The 24,290-nt window shown below is 41.8% G+C and overlaps 1 protein-coding gene across 1 annotated transcript in view; it reads left to right on the top strand.

The window, feature by feature from the left end:
• The window catches only part of SAXO2 (stabilizer of axonemal microtubules 2), a 46,422-nt gene extending 29,316 nt beyond the window's left edge, over positions 1-17,106 (top strand). The window contains exons 3-4 of the mRNA XM_082255885.1: positions 7,229-7,431; positions 15,576-17,106. Of these exons, the coding sequence (XP_082112011.1) occupies positions 7,229-7,431; positions 15,576-16,570 (1,198 nt within the window). The 3' untranslated portion in view covers positions 16,571-17,106. The remainder of the gene's footprint in view (positions 1-7,228; positions 7,432-15,575) is intronic.
• The last annotated feature ends 7,184 nt before the right edge of the window (positions 17,107-24,290 follow it).

The raw sequence follows: 24,290 nt of genomic DNA, 5'->3' as shown, positions 1-24,290 counted from the left end.
TGAACTTCTGCATTAACCACTTAAGCCTCGGAAGATTTTACCCCCTTCCTGACCAGGGGGTATTTTGCGATTCGGCACTGTGTGACTTTAACGGACAATTGCGCGGTCGTGCGACGCTGTACCTATACAAATTTGATATCCTTTTTTTCCCACAAACAGAGCTTTCTTTTGGTGGTATTTGATCACCTGTGCGATTTTTTGATCATGCGCTATAAACAAAAAAAGAGCGACAATTTTACAAAAATAACAATATTTTACTCATTTTTTTATATGAAATTCCCCAAAATAAAATGTAAAAATCAAAATTTTTAACATTTTAGGCCAATTTGTTTTATGCTACATATGTTTGGTAAAAAAAAATCGCAAAAAACATATTTTGATTGGTTTGCGCAAAAGTTATCGCGTTTACTAACAAAGGGAAAGATTTTTGTTATTTTGTTGTTTTTTTTTTAACACGTAATGGCGGCGATCTGGGATTTTTTTTGCGGGACTGCGACATTGGGGCGGACAGATCGGACCCTTGACTGACATTTTTGACACTTTTGGTGTTACCAGTGACATTTCTACAGTAATCAGTGCTATACATATGCACTGTTACTGTAAAATGACACTGGTAGTGAAGGGGTTAACTTTTTTTGAGAGGGAGGGGTGGTGTGTGTCCCTAGGGGCGTGATTCTAATTGTGATTGGCTGTGGCTTGAGCTGTAGGAACAGTGATCAACGGTCCTACATAGTAGAACCGTATGATCACTGTTTCTACACAGGGGAGAATGACAGGCAGTTTGTTTACATTAGCCGCCTGGCTTTCTCCCTCTCCACCCGACGATCGCGAGTGACCGGCGGACATCGGGTCCGCTGGTCACACGCGCGGGGGAGTCCGTGACCACGCGGGAGCGGGAGCGCGCCTCCGGCGGCGCGCGCTCGCTCCCCAGAGCCTCACAGGCTAGTGACGTACCCATACGTCACTTTGCCTGTGAGGGGCTGACCGCCGCAGTATATGTACTTGCGGCGGTCGGCAAGTGGTTAAAGTCGAGGTTCCAGCACAGTTTCAGTGTTACAGTATATCCAAGCATCAGGAAGTGTTGGTTAGCGTCGGCTGGCTTCAAGACAGCCCTAATAGGCATTTTTTGCTAAAAGAGTCCCAAAATTGTACCTAGTTGAGCCAGAGGAGTATCCCACTCATTCCCTTCTCCTATACCCAAAATATAATAAAACACACAAACCAAAGATACCGGAATTTTCATTGTCTCAGTTCTCACACCTGGAGTTACAGCTCAAATGTGCTGGGAGTGTTACCGGTAACAATGGCAGACCCACCTCAGGCCCAATGCCTGGAAAACCTGCTACACATGCTTTTGCCTTCAGGTACAATTCAGTGTTAATAGCTCTGTAATGCCAAGGGGCTGACTGTTGCCTGGAGCTTCAGGGAGAAGAAGAGAGCTTCGGAGTGGGGGATATTATTGCCTCTTTATCCACCCCCTACACATAAAGAGCATATGACCCCTGCAAAGGTAGATATTATCTAATTCCCAGGGTTGGGTTTTAATTATGTGAACATTAAATTGTGTGTACATTCTTTTAGACTGGAGTCTATAATATTTTTGAACACAGGAATCTTCAGACTTTACAGGGGCTAAACTGTGGCCAGTGGAAGTAGACAATATCTCAGTCTAGGTGGTCAGCAAGGGTAAAAAAATGACACCTATGGTCAGTAGGAGGAGGAAAATGAGTGGGAGTAAAGCACCCCATCATTGATGTCAGTGTGAGGAATAGGGCCTCATATCAGTGGGAGGAATAACTCCCCAAGTGCTGGATAAAGGCAAGCAAAGGACCACATCTGGCCTATGGGCCACAGTTTGGAGACCACTATTTTAGACAACAGGCAAAGGGAGTGCAATCATGTCTTCGTTTGTTCAAATCATTTTTGCTATTCTGAGAAAATATGTCTGAAGAGAGACATTTGGTCATCTTTTATGGATTTAAAACTGGCTTCTGAACACACTTAAAGCGGAGTTCCACCCATTTTTAATAGGTTGGAATACATAGCTGTATGTAATCCCCTTTAAAACGGCTTTTACCAATGGAAACTTTTTTTTTTTTTTTTTGCTAGTAAGTACCTTAATTTCGGCATTATTGCTCCTCTCCTCACTTCCTGGTCCGATCGGCGATGACGTCATTCGGCGATCCGCAGTGTCTGCTGGGATGTATTCAATTCCAGAAATCTCGGAGTAGCTGTATCTGTACTGAGCCGTGCCTGCCCCGCCTCCGCCCCGCCTCCTCTCATTGAGTTGCATTGTATGAATGTATTAAGGCCGTTCTCTGCCCCGCCTCCACCCCGCCTCCTCTTACAAATCAATGAGAGGAGGCGGGGCAGAGGCGGGGCAGAGAACAGCCTTAATACATTCATACAATGCAACTCAATGAGAGGAGGCGGGGCGGAGGCGGGGCAGAGAACAGCCTTAATACATTCATACAATGCAACTCAATTAGAGGAGGCGAGGCGGAGGCGGGGCGGAGGCGGGGCAGGCACGGCTCAGTACAGATACAGCTACTGCGAGATTTCTGGAATAGAATACATCCCAGCAGACACTGCGGATCGCCGAATGACGTCATCGCCGATCGGACCAGGAAGTGAGGAGAGGAGGAATAAAGCCGAAATTAAGGTATTTACTAGCAAAAAAAAAAAAAAAAAAGTTTCCATTGGTAAAAGCCATTTTAAAGGGGATTACATAGATCTAAAGTTCCAAAAATGGGTGGAACTCCACTTTAAAGTGCTTGTAAACCTTAGACCTGAAATATGTAGAAATCATATCCCTTTATAGTGTGTGGCACTAAGTCTCATTTTTGTCTGCTGCTTCGTTCCTCTGCTATCACCAAGAATCACTTCTGACAATTTTCCCTGACAACAAGAGAAAAATGGTGACAGGGGAGGGACCTCCAGCAGATTGAGAGTCCCGCTCTGTTCTTGTGTGCTGTGTGGAGGGGGGGGGGGTCACTTCCTTCCAATCAGTCCTCAGAGCTCTCCTGACTGAGCTCTGTAGTGTGTAATTTCAGCTCTCCTCCCCATTTTCTGAGCTCTCAGAAAAACTTTAAAAACCCAGCACTTTGAACCGATGTAGGAACCGAGGAAAGAAGACTGCAGATAAACAGGTACAACTTATACACAGTGGGGAAATAATTATTTGATCCCCTGCAGATTTTCTAAGTTTGCCCACTTACAAAGAAATGAAGGGTCTAACATTTTTATCATAGATGTATTTTAAATGATAGAGGCAGAATATCAATCACAAATCCAGAAAAAAACACATGATACAAATGTTATAAATTAAGTTGCAGTTCAGTGAGAAAAATAAGTATTTGATCCCGAAGCAAAACATGACCTAGCACTTGATGGAGAAACCCTTGTTGGCAAGCACAGAGGTAAGACGTTTCATGTAGTTGGTGACCAGGTTTGCATACATCTCAGGAGGGATTTTGGTCCACTCTTCTTTACAGATTTTCTGTAAATCCTTAAAGTGGAGTTCCAGCCTAACACACTCACCTGTCCAACGGTCCAGCGATGCGGCCGCCCGAAGCCTCGCTCTTCTCCCTCTCTGCTCTCCGGCGCTATGCGTCGTGATTGGCCGGCAATCTTCTGGGACCTCTGACATGTCCCAGAAGATTGCAGGGAGGGAGGGGGAGAGGAGAACTTCCGCTCAGGGCGCCGCGGCGCTCCGAGCGGAAGTGGGAGCGGGTACATGTCAAAACTAGGTACCCGCTTCCCCCCCCCCCCCCAAAAAATGACATGCCAAATGTGGCATGTCAGGGGGTTAGCACTACCTAAAGCGGAAGTTCCACTTTTGGGTGGAACTCCGCTTTAAGGTTTCTTGGCTGTCGCTTGGCAACTCGAAGTTTCAGCTCCCTGCATACATTTTCTATAGGATTAATGTCTGGAGACTGGCTCAGCCACTCCATGACCTTAATGTGCTTCTTTTTGAGCCACTCCTTTGTTGCCTTGGTGATATGTTTTGGGTCATTGTCATGCTGGAAGACCCATCAACGACCCATCTTCACTGTTCTGGCTGAGGGAAGAAGGTTCTCAGCCAAGATTTTACAATACTTGGCCCTGTCCATTGGCCCCTCAATCCAGCTAAGTCGGCCGGTACTTTTAGCAGAGAAACATCCCCAAAGCATAATATTTCCACCTCCATGCTTAACTGTAGGGATGGTGTTCTTAGGGTCATAGTCAGCATTTTTCTTCCTCCAAACACGGCAATTCAAATTAATGCCAAATAACTCAATGTTAGTCTCATCTGCCCAGAGCACACAATCCTTCTCTAAATCATTCAGATGTTCATTGGCAAACTTCAGATGGGCCTGTACATGTGCCTTCTTGAGGAGGGGGACTTTGCAGGCACTGTAGGATTTCAATCCATGGTGGCGTATTGTGTTACCAATGGTTTGTTTGGGGACTGTGGTCCCAACTGCCTTGAGATCATTCACACGCTCCTCCCGTGTAGTTCTGGGCTGATCCCTCACTTTTCTCATGATCATTCCTACCCCATGAGGCAAAATCATGCATTGAGCTCCAGACCAAGGGTGATTTTTTTAATTAGCTGAGCTAGATGGACTTGTTTCTTTTTTCAACCTGACTATGTTACTATGTAACTAGGATTGATGGATATTTTCTATTTCTTCCATTTGAGAATAATCGCTCCAACAGTTGTGTCCTTCTCACCAAGCTTCTTGCTGATGGCCTTGTAGCCCATTCCAACCTTGTGCAGGTCTACAATCTTGTCCCTGACAACTTTTGACAGCTCTTTGGTCTTGCCAATAATGGTGGGATTTGAATGGAAGAAAGAGATTTTGTGGACAGGTGTCTATTATACATATAACGAGTTGTCGTTAGGAGCACCTTCTTAAAGCGGTAGTATCCCGCTTTTTGACACTTTTACCTACAGGTAAGCCTATAATAAGGCTTGCAAGGAGGAGAGGAGAGATTGGCGCGATCAGATGATCAGAACTGCATACAGTATCTATGCGTGAAGCAAAATGGGGCAAGGTGGGCTTTGGTGCAACAAAGTCCGGTGTGGCTTGCTAAACACTTCGATGGCTGCCTCCAGTGAAGGGTGAAGTGACCCTGTATGATCAAAGACAGGAAAAAGAGAAGACCGGGCGCCGATCTAAGTGTAGCAATAAAACATTTTATTAGCAATAACAGGAGTACTACTCACAGGAGTACGTTAAAACCAGGCATCTCGATAGAGTGGTGGGTGTGCAGAGTTCTTCATCTTCTATCGAGATGCCTGGTTTTAACGTACTCCTGTGAGTAGTACTCCTGTTATTGCTAATAAAATGTTTTATTGCTACACTTAGATCGGCGCCCGGTCTTCTCTTTTTCCTGTCTATAATAAGGCTTACCTGCAGGTACAATTAATATCTCCTAAACCGGCACGGTTTAAGAGATATTTGCAGTGCATGCAGCAGCTCACGCGAGCGGCGCATGCGCTCCGAAGGTCGGGGGGGACCTTCAGTTTTCCTTGCCGGGAGCTTGCCGGAAAATCACTCCGTCATCGCGGCTCCGGCCAATCACAGCGCCAGAGCCGCAGAACCCGGAAGAGACGCCGAGGGATCATGGCAGCGCCCGCAGCGATGTCCGGGGGTCCGTGTCGGGGCTTCGTTCTAAGGTAAGTAATACATAATGAGCTAGTATGCGATGCATACTAACTCATTATGCCTTTGTCTTGCAGGTTTTTTTTTTTTTTTTTCTAATTTTCAGGTTTACAACCGCTTTAAATTGACAGGACTAATCTGTGTACCACATGAGCACTGACTGTAGCCAGTCTGTGGGAGCCAGAATTATTGCTGGTTGGTAGGGGACCAAATCCGTATTTTACTCACTGAACTGCAACTCAATTTATAACATTTGTATCATGTGTTTTTTTCTGGTTGATATTCTGTTTAATATACACCTATTATAACAATTATAGACCCTTCATTTCTTTGTAAGTGTTCAAACTTACAAAATCTGCAGGGGATCAAATAACTATTTTCGCCACTGTAAGAAGATTTGTTTCATCTCTGTGTATCACCTAAGGCCAGTCACTTCACTGGGTATATGTAGGGGTTTAGAATCACTTTAAAGGAAAGCTCCACTGAGAAAAATATTGCAGCCATTTCTAACCACCTTTGGGAAATGCTAGTTTCCTGACTGTCATATTGATACTTTGGCCTAATTTCTTTCTGGGTAAATAACCTGGAACAAGCATGCAGATCAGGAAGCTCAGAGAAAAGCCAGGACTCCTGATCTACATACTTGTTCCATGCCTGTGACTCCACATGTGCAAGAGCCATTCACTCAACATGACAGCTAACCAATTTGCATTTTCAGAAAAGGAGATCAGCAATAGCAGACTCCATGCTTAAAGCTGAACTCTAGGCAGATATAAAAGATGCACCTCTGGATACATTGTTGACTTTTTTTCTGTATTTTTAAATGCAAACAGTGTAACCACAGCACCTTAGTTTGACTTGCAATCCACTGTATAGCAGAGCTCAGATTGGGCGAGGAAGAAGCAGCAGAAGCCAATCAGTTGTGCTGCATTGCACGGAGCATGCTGACAGCAGGATTCAACAGAGTGACAGATGTATGAGCTGATCAGTGTGCTGCTTCTCCTTTTGCTGCCCAGTCACAGGCTGGAGGAGGGACAAAGTCTGTACGTGTTACTTAACTTCAGAAAAATTAGGTCTTCTGCTTTGCCAGGGCTGTGCTGTGTCCCAGAGCTGTGTAAATCTCAGAAGTGGATGAACAGAAATACAAATCCTTCAGCAGATAAAACGACTCCCATAAAGTTCATTAACTTCATCTGTTAAAATTAGCTGTTTGCCTGGAGTTCAGCTTCACGTTCGCTATAGACAATAGACTGCAGCAGAATGTATACATGATAAGGCCTCTGTGTTGTGTACACAGTAGCGTAGTATAGCATTACTGGCTCCAAACATCTAAACTGACCAGTAAGATTTTTATTTTGTTAAAAAATCCATCAAGGGGACTCTGTAGATGTTTGAAGGTCTTCATAAATAATCAGAATGTCACCTATTCTTAAAATCTGCATTTCACAGTGTATGTAGAGTATAAAAAGAAAATACGTATAATAGTACAATAGGAATCCTTTAGGTGTAATTTAATTAGTCTTTCTGAATCATTGGTTTCTGAAGTACATTTTGTATTAAACCTATGTATGTTTCAGATCAGATTTTATCCCGTATGATGTAACAAACCGCCCTGTCCGTCCTCATCAAGAATATGAACCAAAGCCAGGACATATCGATCTTGGGACAACCTATAACCGAGATTTTAATGCTTATAAAATAGAACCAGTGGGACCTGCACGTCCAGTTGAAAACAGACAAATTAACATGGGAAAGTTTGACACAAACCCTACTTATAAAGGTAAGTTAATCAACCTGGGGTTAGTTACAGTTTTAGGCTATTACTAAATCCAGTCATGCATGCATCAAAATTTGGCTGGTTCAGCAAGGACCAACTGAGTTTAGATCCATGTATGGGCAGGGTGGTTGTGTAGAAGTCGATCTACCAATTTGTTTTTCCCTACTTAACCACTTAAGCCCCGGAAGATTTTACCCCCTTCCTGACCAGGGGGTTTTTTGCGATTTTTTACTGCGTGACTTTAACGGACAATTGCGCGGTCGTGCGACGCTGTACCAAAACAAATTTGACGTCCTTTTTTTCCCACAAACAGAGCTTTCTTTTGGTGGTATTTGATCACCTGTGCGATTTTTTTGATCATGCGCTATAAACAAAAAAAGAGCGTAAATTTTGCAAAAATAACAATATTTTTTACATTTTTATATGAAATTCCCCCCCAAAAAAATGTAAAAATCAAAATGTTTTAACATTTTCGGCCAATTTGTTTTATGCTACATATGTTTGGTAAAAAAAATCGCAAAAAGCGTATTTTGATTGGTTTGCGCAAAAGTTATCGCATTTACTATCAAAGGGAAAGATTTTTGTCATTTTTGGTGGGTTTTTTTTAACGAGTAATGGCGGCGATCTGCGATTTTTTTTTTTTTTTTTTTTTTGCGGGACTGCGACATTGCGGCGGACAGATCGGACCCTTGACTGACATTTTTGACACTTTTGGGGTTACCAGTGACATTACTGCAGTAATCAGTGCTATACATATGCACTGTTACTGTAAAGATGACACTGGCAGGGAAGGGGTTAACTGTATTGGAGAGGGAGGGGTTAAGTGTGTCCTAGCGGCGTGCTTCTAACTGTGATGGGACATGGCTACTAGTGTAAAAACAGAGATCAACGGTCCTACATAGTAGAACCGTCTGATCTCCATTTTTACACAGGGGAGAATGACAGGCGGCTTGTTTACATTAGCCGCCTGCCTTTCTCCCTTCCCGGCGAACGATCGCGAGTGACCGACAGACATCGGGTCCGCCGGTCACACGCACTGACTTCCTAGGGAACGAGCCAGGGCTGGCGCGCGCCTCAGCGGGCGTGCGCTCGCCCGCGATTGGCTCACAAGCCGGTGACAGGCTAGGCTGGGGCTGTGGTAAATAAGTGCCACCGGCTATAGCCGGTAGTGCTGAGTAGTGTATTCTGACAGTGGGGAAGTCCAAATACAATAGCTGGGGGGGGGGGGAGGATTCCCCCATCCACACCGATTATGTGTATGGGGGAATTAAGTCACTTTTTTGTTTAGCCCACTGGTTGAGTGAAAAAATTTACTCTGTGGGCTGCTTAAGACCCTGTTCACATTGTCTGTTTTAATGCAGTAAAAGTCTTACATTTTAGATAGAAATGCAATTTGTACCTCGGGAATGGTTCACATCTATGCATGGCAGTTTAATGTGGCTTAAGGGTAACTAGGGGAAAAAAAAACAATCTTTTAATTTACATGCTTGGGAGATGCCATAGGGCTATATAAGGAATAAGTCCTGCGAGCGACCCTGAGGCTCTAAATCGATCAGTTATTTGCCGCAGACACTCCACTTCTCATAATAGTGTGCTTAATTGAAATAAATATATAGTGTTGCGCATATAAAAAAATATTAAATTAATTAATTTGTGCTTAAATTATTAAAAACCCAAAATATTTATATGTGACATAATATTAAAGTGCCAATAGTGCTAAAAAAGTGGTAAATATAATATAATACTCATAGAAAAGAGAAAATATATAGATATAAAAGTCCAGTGTGCAAAGTGCAAAAAGCCAATAAACAAAGTCCAAAATGTAATCCTAAAGTGATCTGTGCTCCCAGAGAGAAGTGACCAGAGTGTCACAGTGGACATATGGCTATATGTTGTGTTACAGATTAGTACAACTTTCCCAAAAAAATTGTTATAAAAATTGTAATATCACATATTTTGGATGTGTAAATGTTTTTTTTTTTCCCTTTTACATTTAGATTTGCCTAAATTACAGCAGAACCTAAATCTTATTCCTTTGAACTTGAAATAAGGCCTTTTTAGGTAGATTTGGTTGCATCCGGTTGTTATGGAGAGCTTTGTCTAGCCCTGGAGAAAAGGGTGCTCTTGGACCCCTAAACCGCACTGAATACTTTTTGACTTGTCCCCCTGACTTTTATTGATAAAAGGTTGTGTCTGGACCTCTTAGCAGTGATGTGCCTCTTCAATTTCCATTATTTTAGCAATCAATAACAGGCCTTAATTGATCCATTTAAGTAACAGCTACAACAGATCTAAAAGTTGTAAGAAGGCTCCTCTTAAAAAATAAAATGAAAGCCCTCAACTTCATAACATTGAACTGAACTCAATTTTTCTGCAGTAACAACACTGCTTTGTCTTAAAATAAAATAGAAGGACAAAAAAAGAATAAAGAAAAACACTTCAAAACCACATACCCACTTTCTCTGAGCCCCCTCTCATCTCCACAACCCCGATTATTCACAGAATAATACAAATATGGACTTTAGACATGTTTATGGTAGGAATCAGCCAGCATCAGGACAGCATACAAGAATTTTAGTATGTGTCAAATATAGATCTTAATTTTTTGCTTTTGAGGTTGATCTTCAAACATTAGAACTTTTTTAACTAAACGCATGCTGAGAATACACAGTGGCAGAGCATCATGATAGGCCTCAGACTCTGAGGTAAAATGCAGGATTTATGCTGTAGCAAACATTAGAAGTTTTGCAGCTGAGATCGAGCTCTGGAAACAGTGTGGTTGATTTACTAATGGCAAATAGGCTGTTCACTTTGCAAGGGAATTTTCACTTCAATTTTCACTTGACTTTCATCGTCCTATCATTTGTCACAGTGGTGTAGCACTAGCCATAAAACTTTCAGAAGGGGGCTGACTCCAGGAGCTAGAATGAGAGCACCTTGAAAGCCTACAGTTGTCCTTGCCATCATTAAGATGTTTGACATGGAGATGGTTTGTGGTCATTTTTTTTTTCTGCTTCTGTAGCTTCAGAAGAGACACCTGCCTTGGGAAGGATGTTAGTAGAGACAACAATGTGTGTAGGAGAATTCTGCTGAGGTTCAAGCAGTCCCTCGGGTGGCACCATGACCCTCTTCCCCACTTGATGTGGCATACCCTAAGCCAGTGATGGCGAACCTTGGCACCCCAGATGTTTTGGAACTACATTTCCAATGATGCTCATGCACTCTGCATTGTAGTTGACCATCATGGGAAATGTAGTTCCAAAACATCTGGGGTGCCAAGGTTCGCCATCACTGCCCTAAGCCTTCAAAACCCCTTGTGTTGCTTCCCTTCCTGTTACTAGATGGTGCTTTTTTTCTGGCAGACACAGTAGGATAATCTTGTGGCAGGGGGGATGCAAAAAGGGACAAATAAGTAAGACGAGTGCACACCTTTTGCTCCCATTGAGCTCTGCAATGCTGTCATGTGTTTCCTCATGTTTGGGGCTCCAAACTGCTGGTACTTTTACTAGTCTTCTGCAAACTGCCCCTAGACAAAATCCTCTTTTGCTGCTGTTCTGTCTATCATTCAGAACCTTCCTTCTCTCCAAATGGTAGCATTTACAGACAGCCTACAACCTCATCATCTGCCTCTTCCTCATTGCTAGGGGTCACTTTTCAGTAAACTCCAGCTGCTGGAACATAACTGTCTTTTGCTGATAAATGTGTAGATAGGATTGCTGCGACTCCCAACCAGCCCATGTAAATAAACAGTAAGGCGTGGCCTCAGCCTACATGTCTTCACTAGACCACTCCCCTGAGACATTTTACTCCACCCACCAGGGCTTAGTCATAGGGTGTCTCTTGCTACTACCTTCCTGATGTTCCTTGACTGCTGTGTGGCTGAACCCTTCTCTCCCTCTATGGTCATGGCGCTACCTTCCAAACCCTCAATAGCTGAAAGAAAGCTTATGTTAGACTAAGATCATCCTCTTGCAGCACGTTAATGCTTGTGTGATTAAATAGTTCCACTATCCCCTCATAGCCAATTTGCAGGGCTATGATGGGATAAGCAGAAGAAGAGGAAAAGGGTACATTAACAGCATTTCCAAAAAACTGTCTGTTCTTTTTCAACTACACCATTACATCCTGTCAGTGCTGCAGTAGTATAACAGGCTACATATGAAGCATATGTACCTTGCCTCTGGATGGTGTGGCTTGACCACGCTTTGTCCTGTAGAACTTGCTTCTCCCCTACTACCTCCATGTGCAGAACTTCTGCCTCTCACTTTAGGCTGGCCTGATATTTTTTTTATATTAATTAAAATAATTGCCTAAATGTAATGACAGCTATGGTGATACGATGGATCAATATGTGGTGCTCTGATGCACACTATTTTAGTGCAAAGGTCTGTGTCAGCAAAATTGATAAAAAAAAAAAAGACACAGACAACAAAAAATAAAACAAAATATATCCCCCTACACCGAAAGAAAGAACCCTGAAACACTTAACTCCACTTAACTTTTTTAATCCTGCAGAAAAAAATGGATAAATGTATAAAATAACCACTGCAAGGGAGCCCAACTAAATACAGTTGTTGCTGATGCACACAAAATGGTAGTTCTAAAAAGAACTAAGAACAGTCTTTGAACTGTGAATGGGGGGAGTTTCACAAGAATACAAGAATATTAAACCCACCACACTAGCACCTTATAGCAGCTAACTCTGGGAAAAATTGATGGCTGCTGGGAACCCACCCTTTTATAGTGAGGGGGGTGGCAACATAGCAAAGTCCTAGTATTGTCCATTCTAACCCTGTTGGTCACAGTTTAAAGGTCAGACAGGGCATTTGGGGTACTTTAAACCTCACTCTGGTGTATTTCGCCATACATTTACCATAACCATGAACATCAAGCCCACAAGATTCATTGTGCACTAACCTTGTGGGGAATCCAAACACCGTGCCTACCCGGCAGCACACGCCATACTCAATATAAATGTGAAACCACACTATAACCCTCCAAGTGTAGCTCTTTTATGTCTGTTATTATTTATATGAGAATTATGTTGTATTCCCATTGTATTCCCATTCCAAAAGTTATTATGTGACCACTTGTCACCTTAATGCAATCACCATTGTGGCAAAAATTGTGTCTAGGCATTTTCCAAGAACATGGTCAAATGTTTTTCAAAAATTGAATGTTTTTCTGAAAAACTTTTAGAGGGTGGGAGGTGGAGCATGTCCAGAGGAGGCAAACTTCCGTACTCTCCTGAATGCCAGAGGTGGCCCTGCCTGCCACCTACCTTAGATCAGTGTCATGGCATTATGCTTAAGGATGGTTGTATTAAAACCATGTATTAAAAAGGTGTAATGTATATCAGCGCAACTAAATAAATAAAGTATTGAAGTATCAAAAAATATTGTGGCTGCAATATCAAAGTAGTGAATCACTACACATAAAATCAATAAATATATAAAGTGATATCGTGCTACAATAAATTGCTAATAACAAAAAATAGCTGTTCTATTCGAACAGCAAAAAATGCTGTGCAGTGCAAATAACAAAAGTCGCTGTGCTGTGCAAAGGTTCAATAATTAAAAGGGTTGAAGAAATGATTGAATATATCAACAAATCAATCAACATACAAAAAAAGGTGTCCATATGACTCCTTAGCATGAACACTAAAATAACATGTCAAAATCAGCTTAATCGCATCAATTGAAAAGATAAATCAAAAGTGCAAGCTGCTAGTCCATTAAAGTGATTTCAAGTGAATAAACAGCCTCTAAAGTGCCAAAATAAGTGCAGCTGCCGCAATGGATCATTCAGGTGCTCACGATCCCACCACCAGTGATGGATGGCCTCTCACCTTATAATTTGACCAGTGTTTCACCACTAGGTCAAAAACAGCTTTATAGTATCCCCAGACAAATGGGTAGACTCGATCCTCTCATTAGGTCCTGAGTGCTCCCTGGTTGCTGCACAGATAATTAGGGTGGCTCTGTCCTCACTGTATTTCCCCAGTCTCCGTCATAAAACGGGAATAAATGGAAAACAAAACTAGTGCTCTCTGTATATAAGGTATTTATTAAATAATCCAAATATTAAAACTCACATTTGTAGGCACATAATCTGTGCGGGCTGGATAGGCATTGGATCGGTTTAGGAGATGCAGGAGAAGTTGTGTCCTGTAGCTGGATCTCGCCCGTGGTGTCTCCGCCCCCTAGACGCGTATCGTCAGGTGCTGATGGGCGTGTGACTTCCTCAGTCACAAAGACCTTAGCACCGAGGAAGTCACACGCCCATCAGCACCTGACAATACGTGTCTAGGGGGCGGAGACACCACGGGCGAGATCCAGCTACAGGACACAACTTCTCCTGCATCTGCTAAGCCGATCCAATGCCTATCCAGCCCGCACAGCTTATGTGCCTACAAATGTGAGTTTTAATATTTGGATTATTTAATAAATACCTTATATACAGAGAGCGCTAGATATGTTTTCCATTTATTCCCATTTTATGACAGAGACTGGGGAAATACAGTGAGGACAGAGCCACCCTAATTATCTGTGCAGCAACCAGGGAGCACTCAGGACCTAATGAGAGGATCGAGTCTACCTATTTGTCTGGGGATACTATAAAGCTGTTTTTGACCTAGTGGTGAAACACTGGTCAAATTATAAGGTGAGAGGCCATCCATCACTGGTGGTGGGATCGTGAGCACCTGAATGATCCATTGCGGCAGCTGCACTTATTTTGGCACTTTAGAGACTGTTTATTCACTTTAAATCACTTTAATGGACTAGCACCTTGCACTTTTGATTTATCTTTTCAATTGATGCGATTAAGCTGATTTTGACATGTTATTTTAGTGTTCATTCATGCTAAGGAGTCATATGGACACATATGTTTTATGTTGATTGATTTGTTGATATATTCAATCATTTCTTCAACCCTTTTAATTATTGCACCTTTGCACAGCACAGCAACTTTTGTTATTTGCACTGCACGGCATTTTTTGCTGATCGAATAGAACAGCTATGTTTTTTTTATTAGCCCATTATGATGTATATTTTTCTTTGTCACAGCTCTTAAGAACTAGTTGTTCTCTCTGACCAAAATAAGTGGTGAAATAAGAAGTGGTGATGCACGCAACCACTTTGATGAAATTAACATTGCATCAGAGGCCCCCCATCATGTCAGAGTCTCCCTTCACACCAAAGGCACCCCAAAACATCAGAGGCCCATCTATTATTTCAAATTCCCCCATCACATCAGAGTCCTTTTATCACATGAGAGGCCCTCCTATACATTAAAGTCCCCCCATCACATCATAGTCTCTTATTCACCACAGAGTCCCCCATCACAGAATCCTTTCATCACATTCAGAGCCCCCCCCATCATAGAGGCCCTTCAACCATAAAGTCCACCTCCCATCACAGAGTCCCCCTGTGGCACAGTGCCCCATCACAGAGCCCACCAATTATATAGTTCCCCATCACCGGCCCTCCCAATAATACAGTCGCCTCTTCACGGCAAAGCACCACCTTTGGCTTTAGCAGTGCATCAGAGGGTGGGAGGTGGAGCAGGTCTGGAGGAGGCAAACTTCTGTCTTCTCCTGAATGCTGACAGCCCTACCTGCTGCCCACTTTGCAGCAGTGTCATGTGTTGCCATGTTGAGGGCAAGCCACCCAACAAACCATAACAAGAAATTACATGCTGTACCCGCTCTAGAGCTTAATTTGCTTTTTTGGTGCTGGCGACCAGCCTGCCTGCACCATCGTAAATCATGATGCTAATCCAGGGCAAACTGGGTACCGTGCTCATGGTACTCCAGTGGGAACTCAAACAACACCACAGTTGAGAAACACTGTTATATAAGGAACTTAATTCCACAAAGAGGACAGGTAGTTGATGGGCTTCAGAAATGTATGTAAAAGGGATGATGTCCTATGCGACCTAAGGAATCCTAAATCTATTTGCCAATGTAGTGTATTCTTTCTTTACATTCCACTTGAACACAACTCTTTTCAACAACTAAAATAGTAGTATATGCAAATAATATGCTATAATTCAGTGAGCAAAGCATACTGTTGTGCAGTGTTTTTTTACCTGGGTTCAAAGAGTAACTATCTTTAACAAAAAGTGTTATGTTTTAATTTTTTAAGATGACTACAGAGCATGGGATATCAGTAAAAGAGAACTTGCTAAGCAGGAACATACTTACCAGCCTCCTACTGTTAAATTTGGAAATTCAACTACATTTCAGGATGACTTTTTTCCAAAGGAAATGATGCCAAGAGAAAGTTTCAAGCCTCCTGGTATAGCAAAACGCAATAATGTCCCTTTTGATGGCACCACGAACCATCGTACTTCTTTTGTTCCTCATGAAATTGAGCCAAGGTATCAAAGACCAAAACAAGAATATAAACCCAGTAGTCAACCATTTGATGATCTCACTACTAATCGCATCAATTTCAAGGGAACACTTGGAGAGATAACGAAAAGCTGCAAACCTGATTATAGTAAAGTTGGTAGCAATGCTCGATTTCAAGGCAGCACTGAATTCCGTGATAGTTTTCAGCCTTGGTCAGTATCTCCAACTCAAGTTCAGAAATCTTATGAATATATTCCACCCACTACACACATGGAGCTAGACACTACAACTCATCTGGATTACGTGCCACACCACCTCAGTTATGTTGGCCCAATTCGTCCAGTCTCCCATGGAAGAAGGAGCAATGTGCCCTTTCAAGGAAGTTCTACAATGAAAGAAGATTTTCGACCTTGGGAAAGTAAGCGTCAAGAAATGATCAAGCGGGATCATGAAATTCCAAAGGCAGTAGGAAAATTTGATGACCTGACCACTTTCAAATCGCATTACCTACCCCATGAGATTCATCCTACTCAGAGCTTCAAGCCTACAAATGCAGCTCTGCACAGTTCTGCTCCATTTCAAAGTGGCACCATGTATCGTTCTGATTATACAGCCAAGAAAAATGAACTCTGCCCTGCAAACTACCAATCTCCCCCAGGTTATGCCTTTGAAAGCGTTGACAGCCGAGGCCACAAGATGTTCAGAAAAATTCTTACTCCTGAAATTAATTCATTTTCACACAAAAATGAAGACAACCTTGCTAAAGCTATTGCAGTTATCTCCTAACTCAGGAGAAAACTAAGCTTACTAAACTTACTAGAAATTTCTTCTTGTTCTTACTTGGTATATGTGTGTTTTCTTCAAAAATATATTCAACCTAATGGTAAAATTAGCAACAATAAAGGATTTTCTTACTGCATGTTTGAAGCAAACACAGACTTGCTGAGTTGGAACAAAACATAAATCCTTAAAATAGATCGATCATAGTTTAGTTAGAGGTCACCAAAATAATAAAAAATTGTATTTTACAGGTGAGCATAGAAGAGACTACAGATACTGAAAGGGTTAGTTCTCTTTTTTAGAAAAAATGAAAAGGCGAACTAACAACGTGCACCCTCCCCATCCCCCATGGCTCCCTCTGTATTTACCCCTGTGGGTGATGAGCTGCTAATACTCATGCAGCTGATGCAGTGGTCCAAGGATGTGAAACCCCCACTCTACTAGCTCTTCTTTCTGCAGGGCTTCTGGGACTAAATATAGTGATTCTGATTGGTCAATGCCACCACAAAGCATCACTAATCTGTCCCAGAAGCTCTGCAGAAAGAAGATCAGAGATTTCAAATCTCCCTGGCCACTGGCAACTTATCATCCATGGAGGTAAGTACAGTGGGGAACGAAGTTGAGGGGGAGGGGGGTGGATGGTGTTAGTTCACCTTTTGCATATTTTCCCAGAAAAGTAAACATACACTAAAATTCTCATTTGAATATAATGCAGAGTGTGTCAAGTCTCAATTTAAAGGACCTGTGATGCCAGGCTTTGTGCCTGTGTTGATGGCATTCGTTTGAGACACTTCTGAGAACATTTAGAATCAACTGACATGTGCATATGACCTGCAGTTGAACTCCATCAGATCTGCATTTAATCTGCTTCAAGACAGTTTTGCATTTGCATAGACTTGTATGAGAATGCAAAATGTGTCTACATCGCCTCTATGAACAAAACAAAACTAGGGCACCACATTGCTTTGTTGGTGAAAAAAAGAGCACTGAACCAAATGCTACTTCACTTACTTTATTCTTGCTGATCTCCACACAAAAAAAAAACAAAATAAACGAAATAATAGCTTACAATATAAGTACTTAGTTAAAGTAACTTTTTAACTCTTTAAGTAAGCATAGATACAGTATATAATATTGAAGCAAATTTGTATTGGCTCACTTTCTGAGAAACATATTTTTAGATAATCTTTTTAAAATCAAATAAGTATTATATGATGATGATATATATGTAGCGCCCCCCCCCCCCCAACTCCAGAGGCCTGGTGGTGACCCCCAGAGACAGGGAGGACCGACATTCCTCCTCAGGGTGCAGGTTACTAGGCATGGTGGGTGGTGTACAAGGTAGAAAGATGAGCGCCAGTCACTTTTATGCTTGAACAAAGTTTATTTCTCACAACAGGAAAAATGTGGGAGAGAGGGGTAGGGCACAGGACAACCTTAGTCAAAAACAGCAGCAGACTTGCAGATCGGCAGACTCCTTAGACAAAAATGTAGAAAAGGTAGACAGCACTACAGAAAAAGAGCCTTTAAGCTGGGACCAGCAATCTGTACTTTGTAGCATAAGCTGTCTCCTATAACAACAGTATTCAACTCACGAAAGGTGCAGAAACTCTCTGGACGATTCCATCTTGATGCTTTCACAGGATCTCCATGGTTCCCCGGTTCATGGTAGAGTCACCTCTGGTACTACATCTCAGGTCTCCATCCTTTCCTTCATGCTTCCAGGTAGTAATCAGGCTCTCCCTTACAGAGCCCTGAGCATATGGTTGGGCCTTAGGCTTCAGGCCTACCCAGCAGCAGCCGTTCCTCACACAGCCACCCAGGGAAAGGACAAAGACCACCTGACTTCCTCCAAATAAATACCTTCTCCCAGCATGCTCATCGACCAGTATGATTGGCTGAGAGAAGCATACATATTCATAACTTGACTCACTGTAATTCATCACACTAATGCCAAAGGTAACAGTGCCATCTATTGACAAAATGGAGAAACCAAAGCTAAACCAGATTAAGGAGGAAAATCCAATGATCACAAAGACTACAAATTAGCCATGCTAGCTACCACCTAGCACACCTACATTTTTAGCAGCCCTGTTTAGGACAAGGGTGCTACATATATTATGTATTATTCTCATACTTAAGTATTTTCTCTTAAATACAGATGCTAATTACAATGTAAAAGAGCAGTATTGTTTAGTCATGCATACTTAAAGAAAACCTGTACATGTAAATCTAATGGCTCCCGTGTGACAAAATAACCTGTCTAATAACGTCTTCCATAAATGAGCCAAATCCTCCTTCTTTTATGTCTCACACGTTCACCCTCCCAGACACTGCAGCTCACAGTTAAGGTTGTCCGCAACAAAGGCAGTGCTGTCAATCCAAAAAGCAGTGGGCAGGACTGGGTATGGCCATATATTCGACAAGCTATAAACATGTGAATCAGCAGTGACAATGCTGAAAGCCACATCCCCTGCAACATCTTTTTATCCTACTGTAGTACAAGCAGGCACAGCATACATGAGAGTGGCAACTCTGCTCTGAATTCTGGCGCAGTGCAGCATCGTAGCCACCCCATCATAGGAAATTGCTTTAGAGGGAGTTTACTAGCAGCCACAACAGGTATTTGTAGGTCTTTGGGGGGCTAGGAGAAATCAGTAAGTGCAGATGTACTGGGATTAAAAAGCTGCAGCACATATTTGTTTAATGGAAGGTCATAGTTTTACTTTAAGTGTGAGCCTGTGTAACAAGCACCATAAAAATCCTGCTTTCCATTTCAGTGCAAAGGTAAATTACCTTTAGTAGAGGGTTGTTATTAAAGAATAACTCCACTTTTGTTGAAGAAAAAATCCCCTTTGGGTGCTCAGAGTACATTGCAAGAGTTTTAACAAACTTTGTTGCAGATTCCTACCTGTGTATTTTTTTTTTTTTTTTTTTTGCTATTTTCTTAACAAAAAGGATTAACCGTTTCACAACTTAACTTGAAATGGCAAAACAAGTAATTCAGCTTCTGCGTTTGGTTATAATTATACAAATTACTTATTTTTCTTGTGTAGATTATATTTAAATAAAATGGAAATTATATCTTTCTACTAATTTTTTTTCTCAAACTGTCTTATTTTGATCTTATTTTCTATAAATCTGTAAAATTCATTTGTTAGGAGTTATAGAAGCAAAACTTTTGTTACTGTCATAAAATTACATTAATATTAAATTTCTTAAAAATATCTGCAAAGCACAAATCATATTAAGTCTGCAGATTTATTGTGTCCAACAATGAAATCTTTGTGTACTAAACTTGAATACTCCACCACTGTAGTGCATTAAAATGAACTTTCACTAATAAAATGTCAGTTTTTTTTGTCAGTATTTGCTTGGTGTTTAAACATTTAATTCAAAATCTACGCTTCCAGTTTCAGAGATGCTAAATTAGAATTAACTGTGACTGAATGGAGAAGGGAGTTCCAGACACTGACATGTTTTTATTAGAGTTGGTTATGGAGCTGTTAGTCAGTGTCAGGATCATGTAGTAGGAAATTGAGGATATTGAACTAAAGACAACGAAGTCAATGTAAAGCCTCTAATCTAGGCCAAACATAACATAACTGTCAGTGCCTTCTCCTTAGCACTGGACGGAAAAAGTACATGACCTCCAGAATAACACAACAGAGAAACTGTATTTTATTAACGGGGTGTCAAACAAAAGGAAAAGAAATCAGTTTGCAGTTTAAGTGGTCTGTCTAAAAAAAACTGCTTCATCACAGTCAGTTGTCAGGAAGGAAGAAATGTTTGTCCAGCAATACGAAGCAAACACTTATGAAAAAATCCTTCTTAGATTAGGTAGTTGTGTAATACAAGTGACAAGCATATTCATATTCATTAAAGAGTTACTAAACCCACAACAGTAAAATCAGTGTGTATATGCAGTAAAGCATGCTTTTTATACTCACTGTGGAACCTAAGGGGTTAATCCTCCGTATTGTGTAGAAAGGCTGTTTGATCCTGTCTTCTCTGATCGTCCTCTCCTTCCACTGACTCCTAATAATTTTCTGATAACACAGAGTCTGTGGAGTCAGGCTGCACATGCTCAGTTTGGTGTGTATTACTAGAAAGTTCTTTTTTTTTTTTTTTCTTGGGAGGGTGCATGTCATCAGCACAGGGCCAATCAGCACTGTCCAGACAGGGGGTCAGGGGTCTTGCAGTCTCATAGGTCATTCAGAAAACTCCTCCTACAAGCTTTAACCAGTGCTTGGCTGAACACTGATAGAAGTCACATGACTGCTCTAACTGCTGATGAGTAAAGGTATTTATCAGTTTATATTTACTAAAATAATTGCATTTCAATGCTCTGTGTACCATGGAAAACCAGATATAGTAAATGCAAGGTCCTGGGCTTAGTAACAATGTAAGGCTATGTACAATGAGAATACACAAACTTTTAGTAATCTAGAATAATTTCAAGCTCCAACTCCTGACAACTTTTAAATGGTTCCCCAGGAAGTGTAAAATGATAAAAAAGTAAATCTGGCTACAATATTAATCTTTAATCCAGGGCTGCCCCCCCCCCCCCCCCCAAAGTAATTATTTCTGCCACTAGATGTCCTCTGTCTCCCTGGCTGAATGAAGACCAAAGACACTGTGGCAATGCAGGGCGTCATGGACTCATCCCCCTAAGGGAGCATCACCACAGCTCCCTGAACTCACAAACAATAACCCAAGGAGCAACACTAGTGCCATCAAGTCAGCACTGATTTCTTCATCATTGAGGACTGCTTAAGGCTGAAGAAGAGGTAGAGACAAGCTTGCATGTCTTACATGTGACTGGTGTGACGATTTTTGTAAAAAGTAATTAAAAAAGAAAACATAAAATACACGCTAAGGTTTTGGAGGTGTTGCAGGGTGGCAATAAAGGACAGGGGGGTTGGACAAGAGTTCAGTTTTAGGTTTAAAATAAATTGGTTATGAGATGCCTAATTGGTTGACTTGGATTGCCACAGTCATTGTTACATCCATTAATATAGTGGTTGTAACCCTAAAAACCCCTTTCACTGGCAGCCCTTGTCCTTTATCTAGCCATAACACACTGTATAAATGTTTGTTTAACCACTTCTGGATCAGAAGGATTTACCCCCTTAATGACCAGGCAATTTTTTGCGATACGGCACTGCTTTACTTTAACTGACAATTATGTGGTCGTGCATGCGGTCAAGCTTTCTTTTGGTGGTATTTGATCACCTCTGCGATTTTTATTTTTTGCGTTTATAAACAAAAAGAGCTACAATTCTGAAAAAAAAACAATATTTTTTACTTCCTGCAATATAACCTTCCCAATAAAAAAAAAAATAAAAAATAAAATGTTTTCATCATTTTAGGCCAATTTGTATTCTGCTACATATTTTTAGTACAAAAAAAAAAAATCCCAATAAGTGTATATTAATTGGTTTACGCAAAAGTTATCGCATCTACAAACTAGGGGGAAAATTTGTCATTTTTATTTATTTAATTTTTTTTACTAGTAATGGCGGCGATTTGCGATTTTTAGCAGGACTGTGATATTGCAGTGGACAGATTAGACACCTGACATTTTTGGAACTTTTGGGGGGACCAGGGACATCACTACAGTAATCAGTGCTAAAAAATATGCACTGTTACTGTACTAATGACACTGGCAGGTAAGGGGTTAGCACCAGGGGCGATCAAAGTGTTAAATGTGTACCTAGGGGACACCTGCTTTCTAACTGTGGGGGGGGGTGGGCTTGCTGCATGAACACAGAAACCTTTGCTCCTAAATAAGAGGAACAATGGATCCTTGTGTTCATAACTGACAGAACAGCGGTCTGCCGTGTTTACAACGGCAGACTGCCGTTCTGTCTCCACGGGGAGTGGTCACAGGTGCCCAGTGGCAATCATGGCCGCCGGACCCGCTAATTGGCTCCACCATGCGGCCCAATGGGCGCGCGCGCCTGCTAGCGGTCCTGCGAGGCGACATACAGGTACGTTGTTTTGCAGGACAGAGCTGACCTGCCACGGTAAAACTACAGGGGTTGGTCGGCAAGCGGGTAAATAGATGCCTCTAAATACCTTTTTCTTCAGTTATTTTAAGGTCACATGACTTCACGCCGCTCCGCTACTATGATCCAGGGCTACAGCGGGAGGAATCAAGAGCTCCCTCTGATGTCAGCCAGGAGGTCACATGGCCGCTCGGCACCTCCCACTGTAGCCCTGGATCGTAGTAGCAGAGTGGCCGGGAGTTACGTGACCAGCCCGAAAATAACTGGAAAAAGGTATTTAGAGGCTTCTATTTAAACAAACACTTATACAGTGAGTTATCGCTAGATAAAGGAGAGGGGCTGCCAGGATAGTTTGTAAAGATATTTTTTTACTACGAATAGCAGGACAGGAGGGATGGAGGGAGCGGAGACAGCTCAAACAGACACAGGCAGAGAGGGAGGAGGGTGAGGAGGGGGTGAGGTGGACAAGGAGAGCTGCAGATGACATAGGGATGTAAGCTGACCACGGTAGTCAGGGCTCAGCACCCATAAATATGGTGGTCATCTCACAGAGGGAGACACAGGAAGTGGCAGGATCAGTCAGGTTTTTTACAGTTTAGAGAGGGGCAGATTAGACAGCACAATCACTGTGCTGTTTAATCTGCTGTAAGGGAACATGATGTCTTTTTTTTTTTTTTTTTAAGGGTTACAAACACTTTAATTGGTTGGCTTGGATTGCTACAGTCATTGTTAAATCTAATATTTGGTTAGCTTGGATTGCCACATCAATTGTTAAATTCATTTATTAGCAAAATTCTGACTAATTGATTAGGTCAGAATTCTGAAATGTATTATCTTAGAGGTAGTGGATGCTTTAGGGATCAAAAGATATATCTTGTGCAGCACATTCTTTCCTGTGGTATAAGAAGAACTGTTGTTATTCCTGTGTGATTCACCCTACTAATGATGAATTAGTGGTGTGTATTTAAAAATCATTCTGTTAATGTTTCCAGCACCAAGATTTACAGGATGTTGGTCTTCCACCATATACTTCAAGGGATAGTCTTCCACTGCAAGCTGCTCTCTCCTGTCTCGTTTCCAGGCTGTATGAGCAAGCTCTCCAGGCTCTCCACGGTCATGAACCCCTAAACATGTGACACTTTAATAATTCCAAAAAAGGAAGGGAGAGCTGCTCATCAAAAAAGGCCAACTTGAATTTATTGAAGCAAAACAATACACTGACAATCAACCTGGTGCCAAAGCAGTCCACCGTGTTTTACTCCTCAAAGGAGCCTAATCATGATTAAGCTCCTTTGGGTAGTGAAACGCATTGGGATTTCTTGGCACCAGGTCGATTGGCTTGCAAAATTTTTCTCTTCACTTAGTGCCTAATCATAAACAAATTAGCTGATTGTGCAGCCACCTCATTTAGCAGCCTAAGTCATACACTCGGCTGCTGGCAATTAACCCATTATCGGCTTCTCCTCTTAAAGACAAAATTTGGAATCTTCTTGTCCTCCAGTTTTTTGCTCAAACATATTACAATAACACCCCTTTTGTCCGAGTAGCAGAAAACTACCACATGGGAGACAGGGTAAACAATAATAAAAACAGTAAGATCGATACACTCTGACTACAACAGAATTATAAAATACATAAAAGAAAACATAAAACATGCCTCCTGTGTAGTTCTACGCCTGTAGGAGCCACTGTGATTAACTGGTTCTGAGTGCAGG

The sequence above is a fragment of the Pelophylax lessonae genome (assembly GCF_965119305.1).
Source record: "Pelophylax lessonae genome assembly, chromosome: 4".
In the NCBI taxonomy this organism is placed as follows: domain Eukaryota; kingdom Metazoa; phylum Chordata; class Amphibia; order Anura; family Ranidae; genus Pelophylax; species Pelophylax lessonae.
Note: the sequence above shows the minus strand (reverse complement) of the source record. Positions and strands in the feature narration are given on the sequence as shown.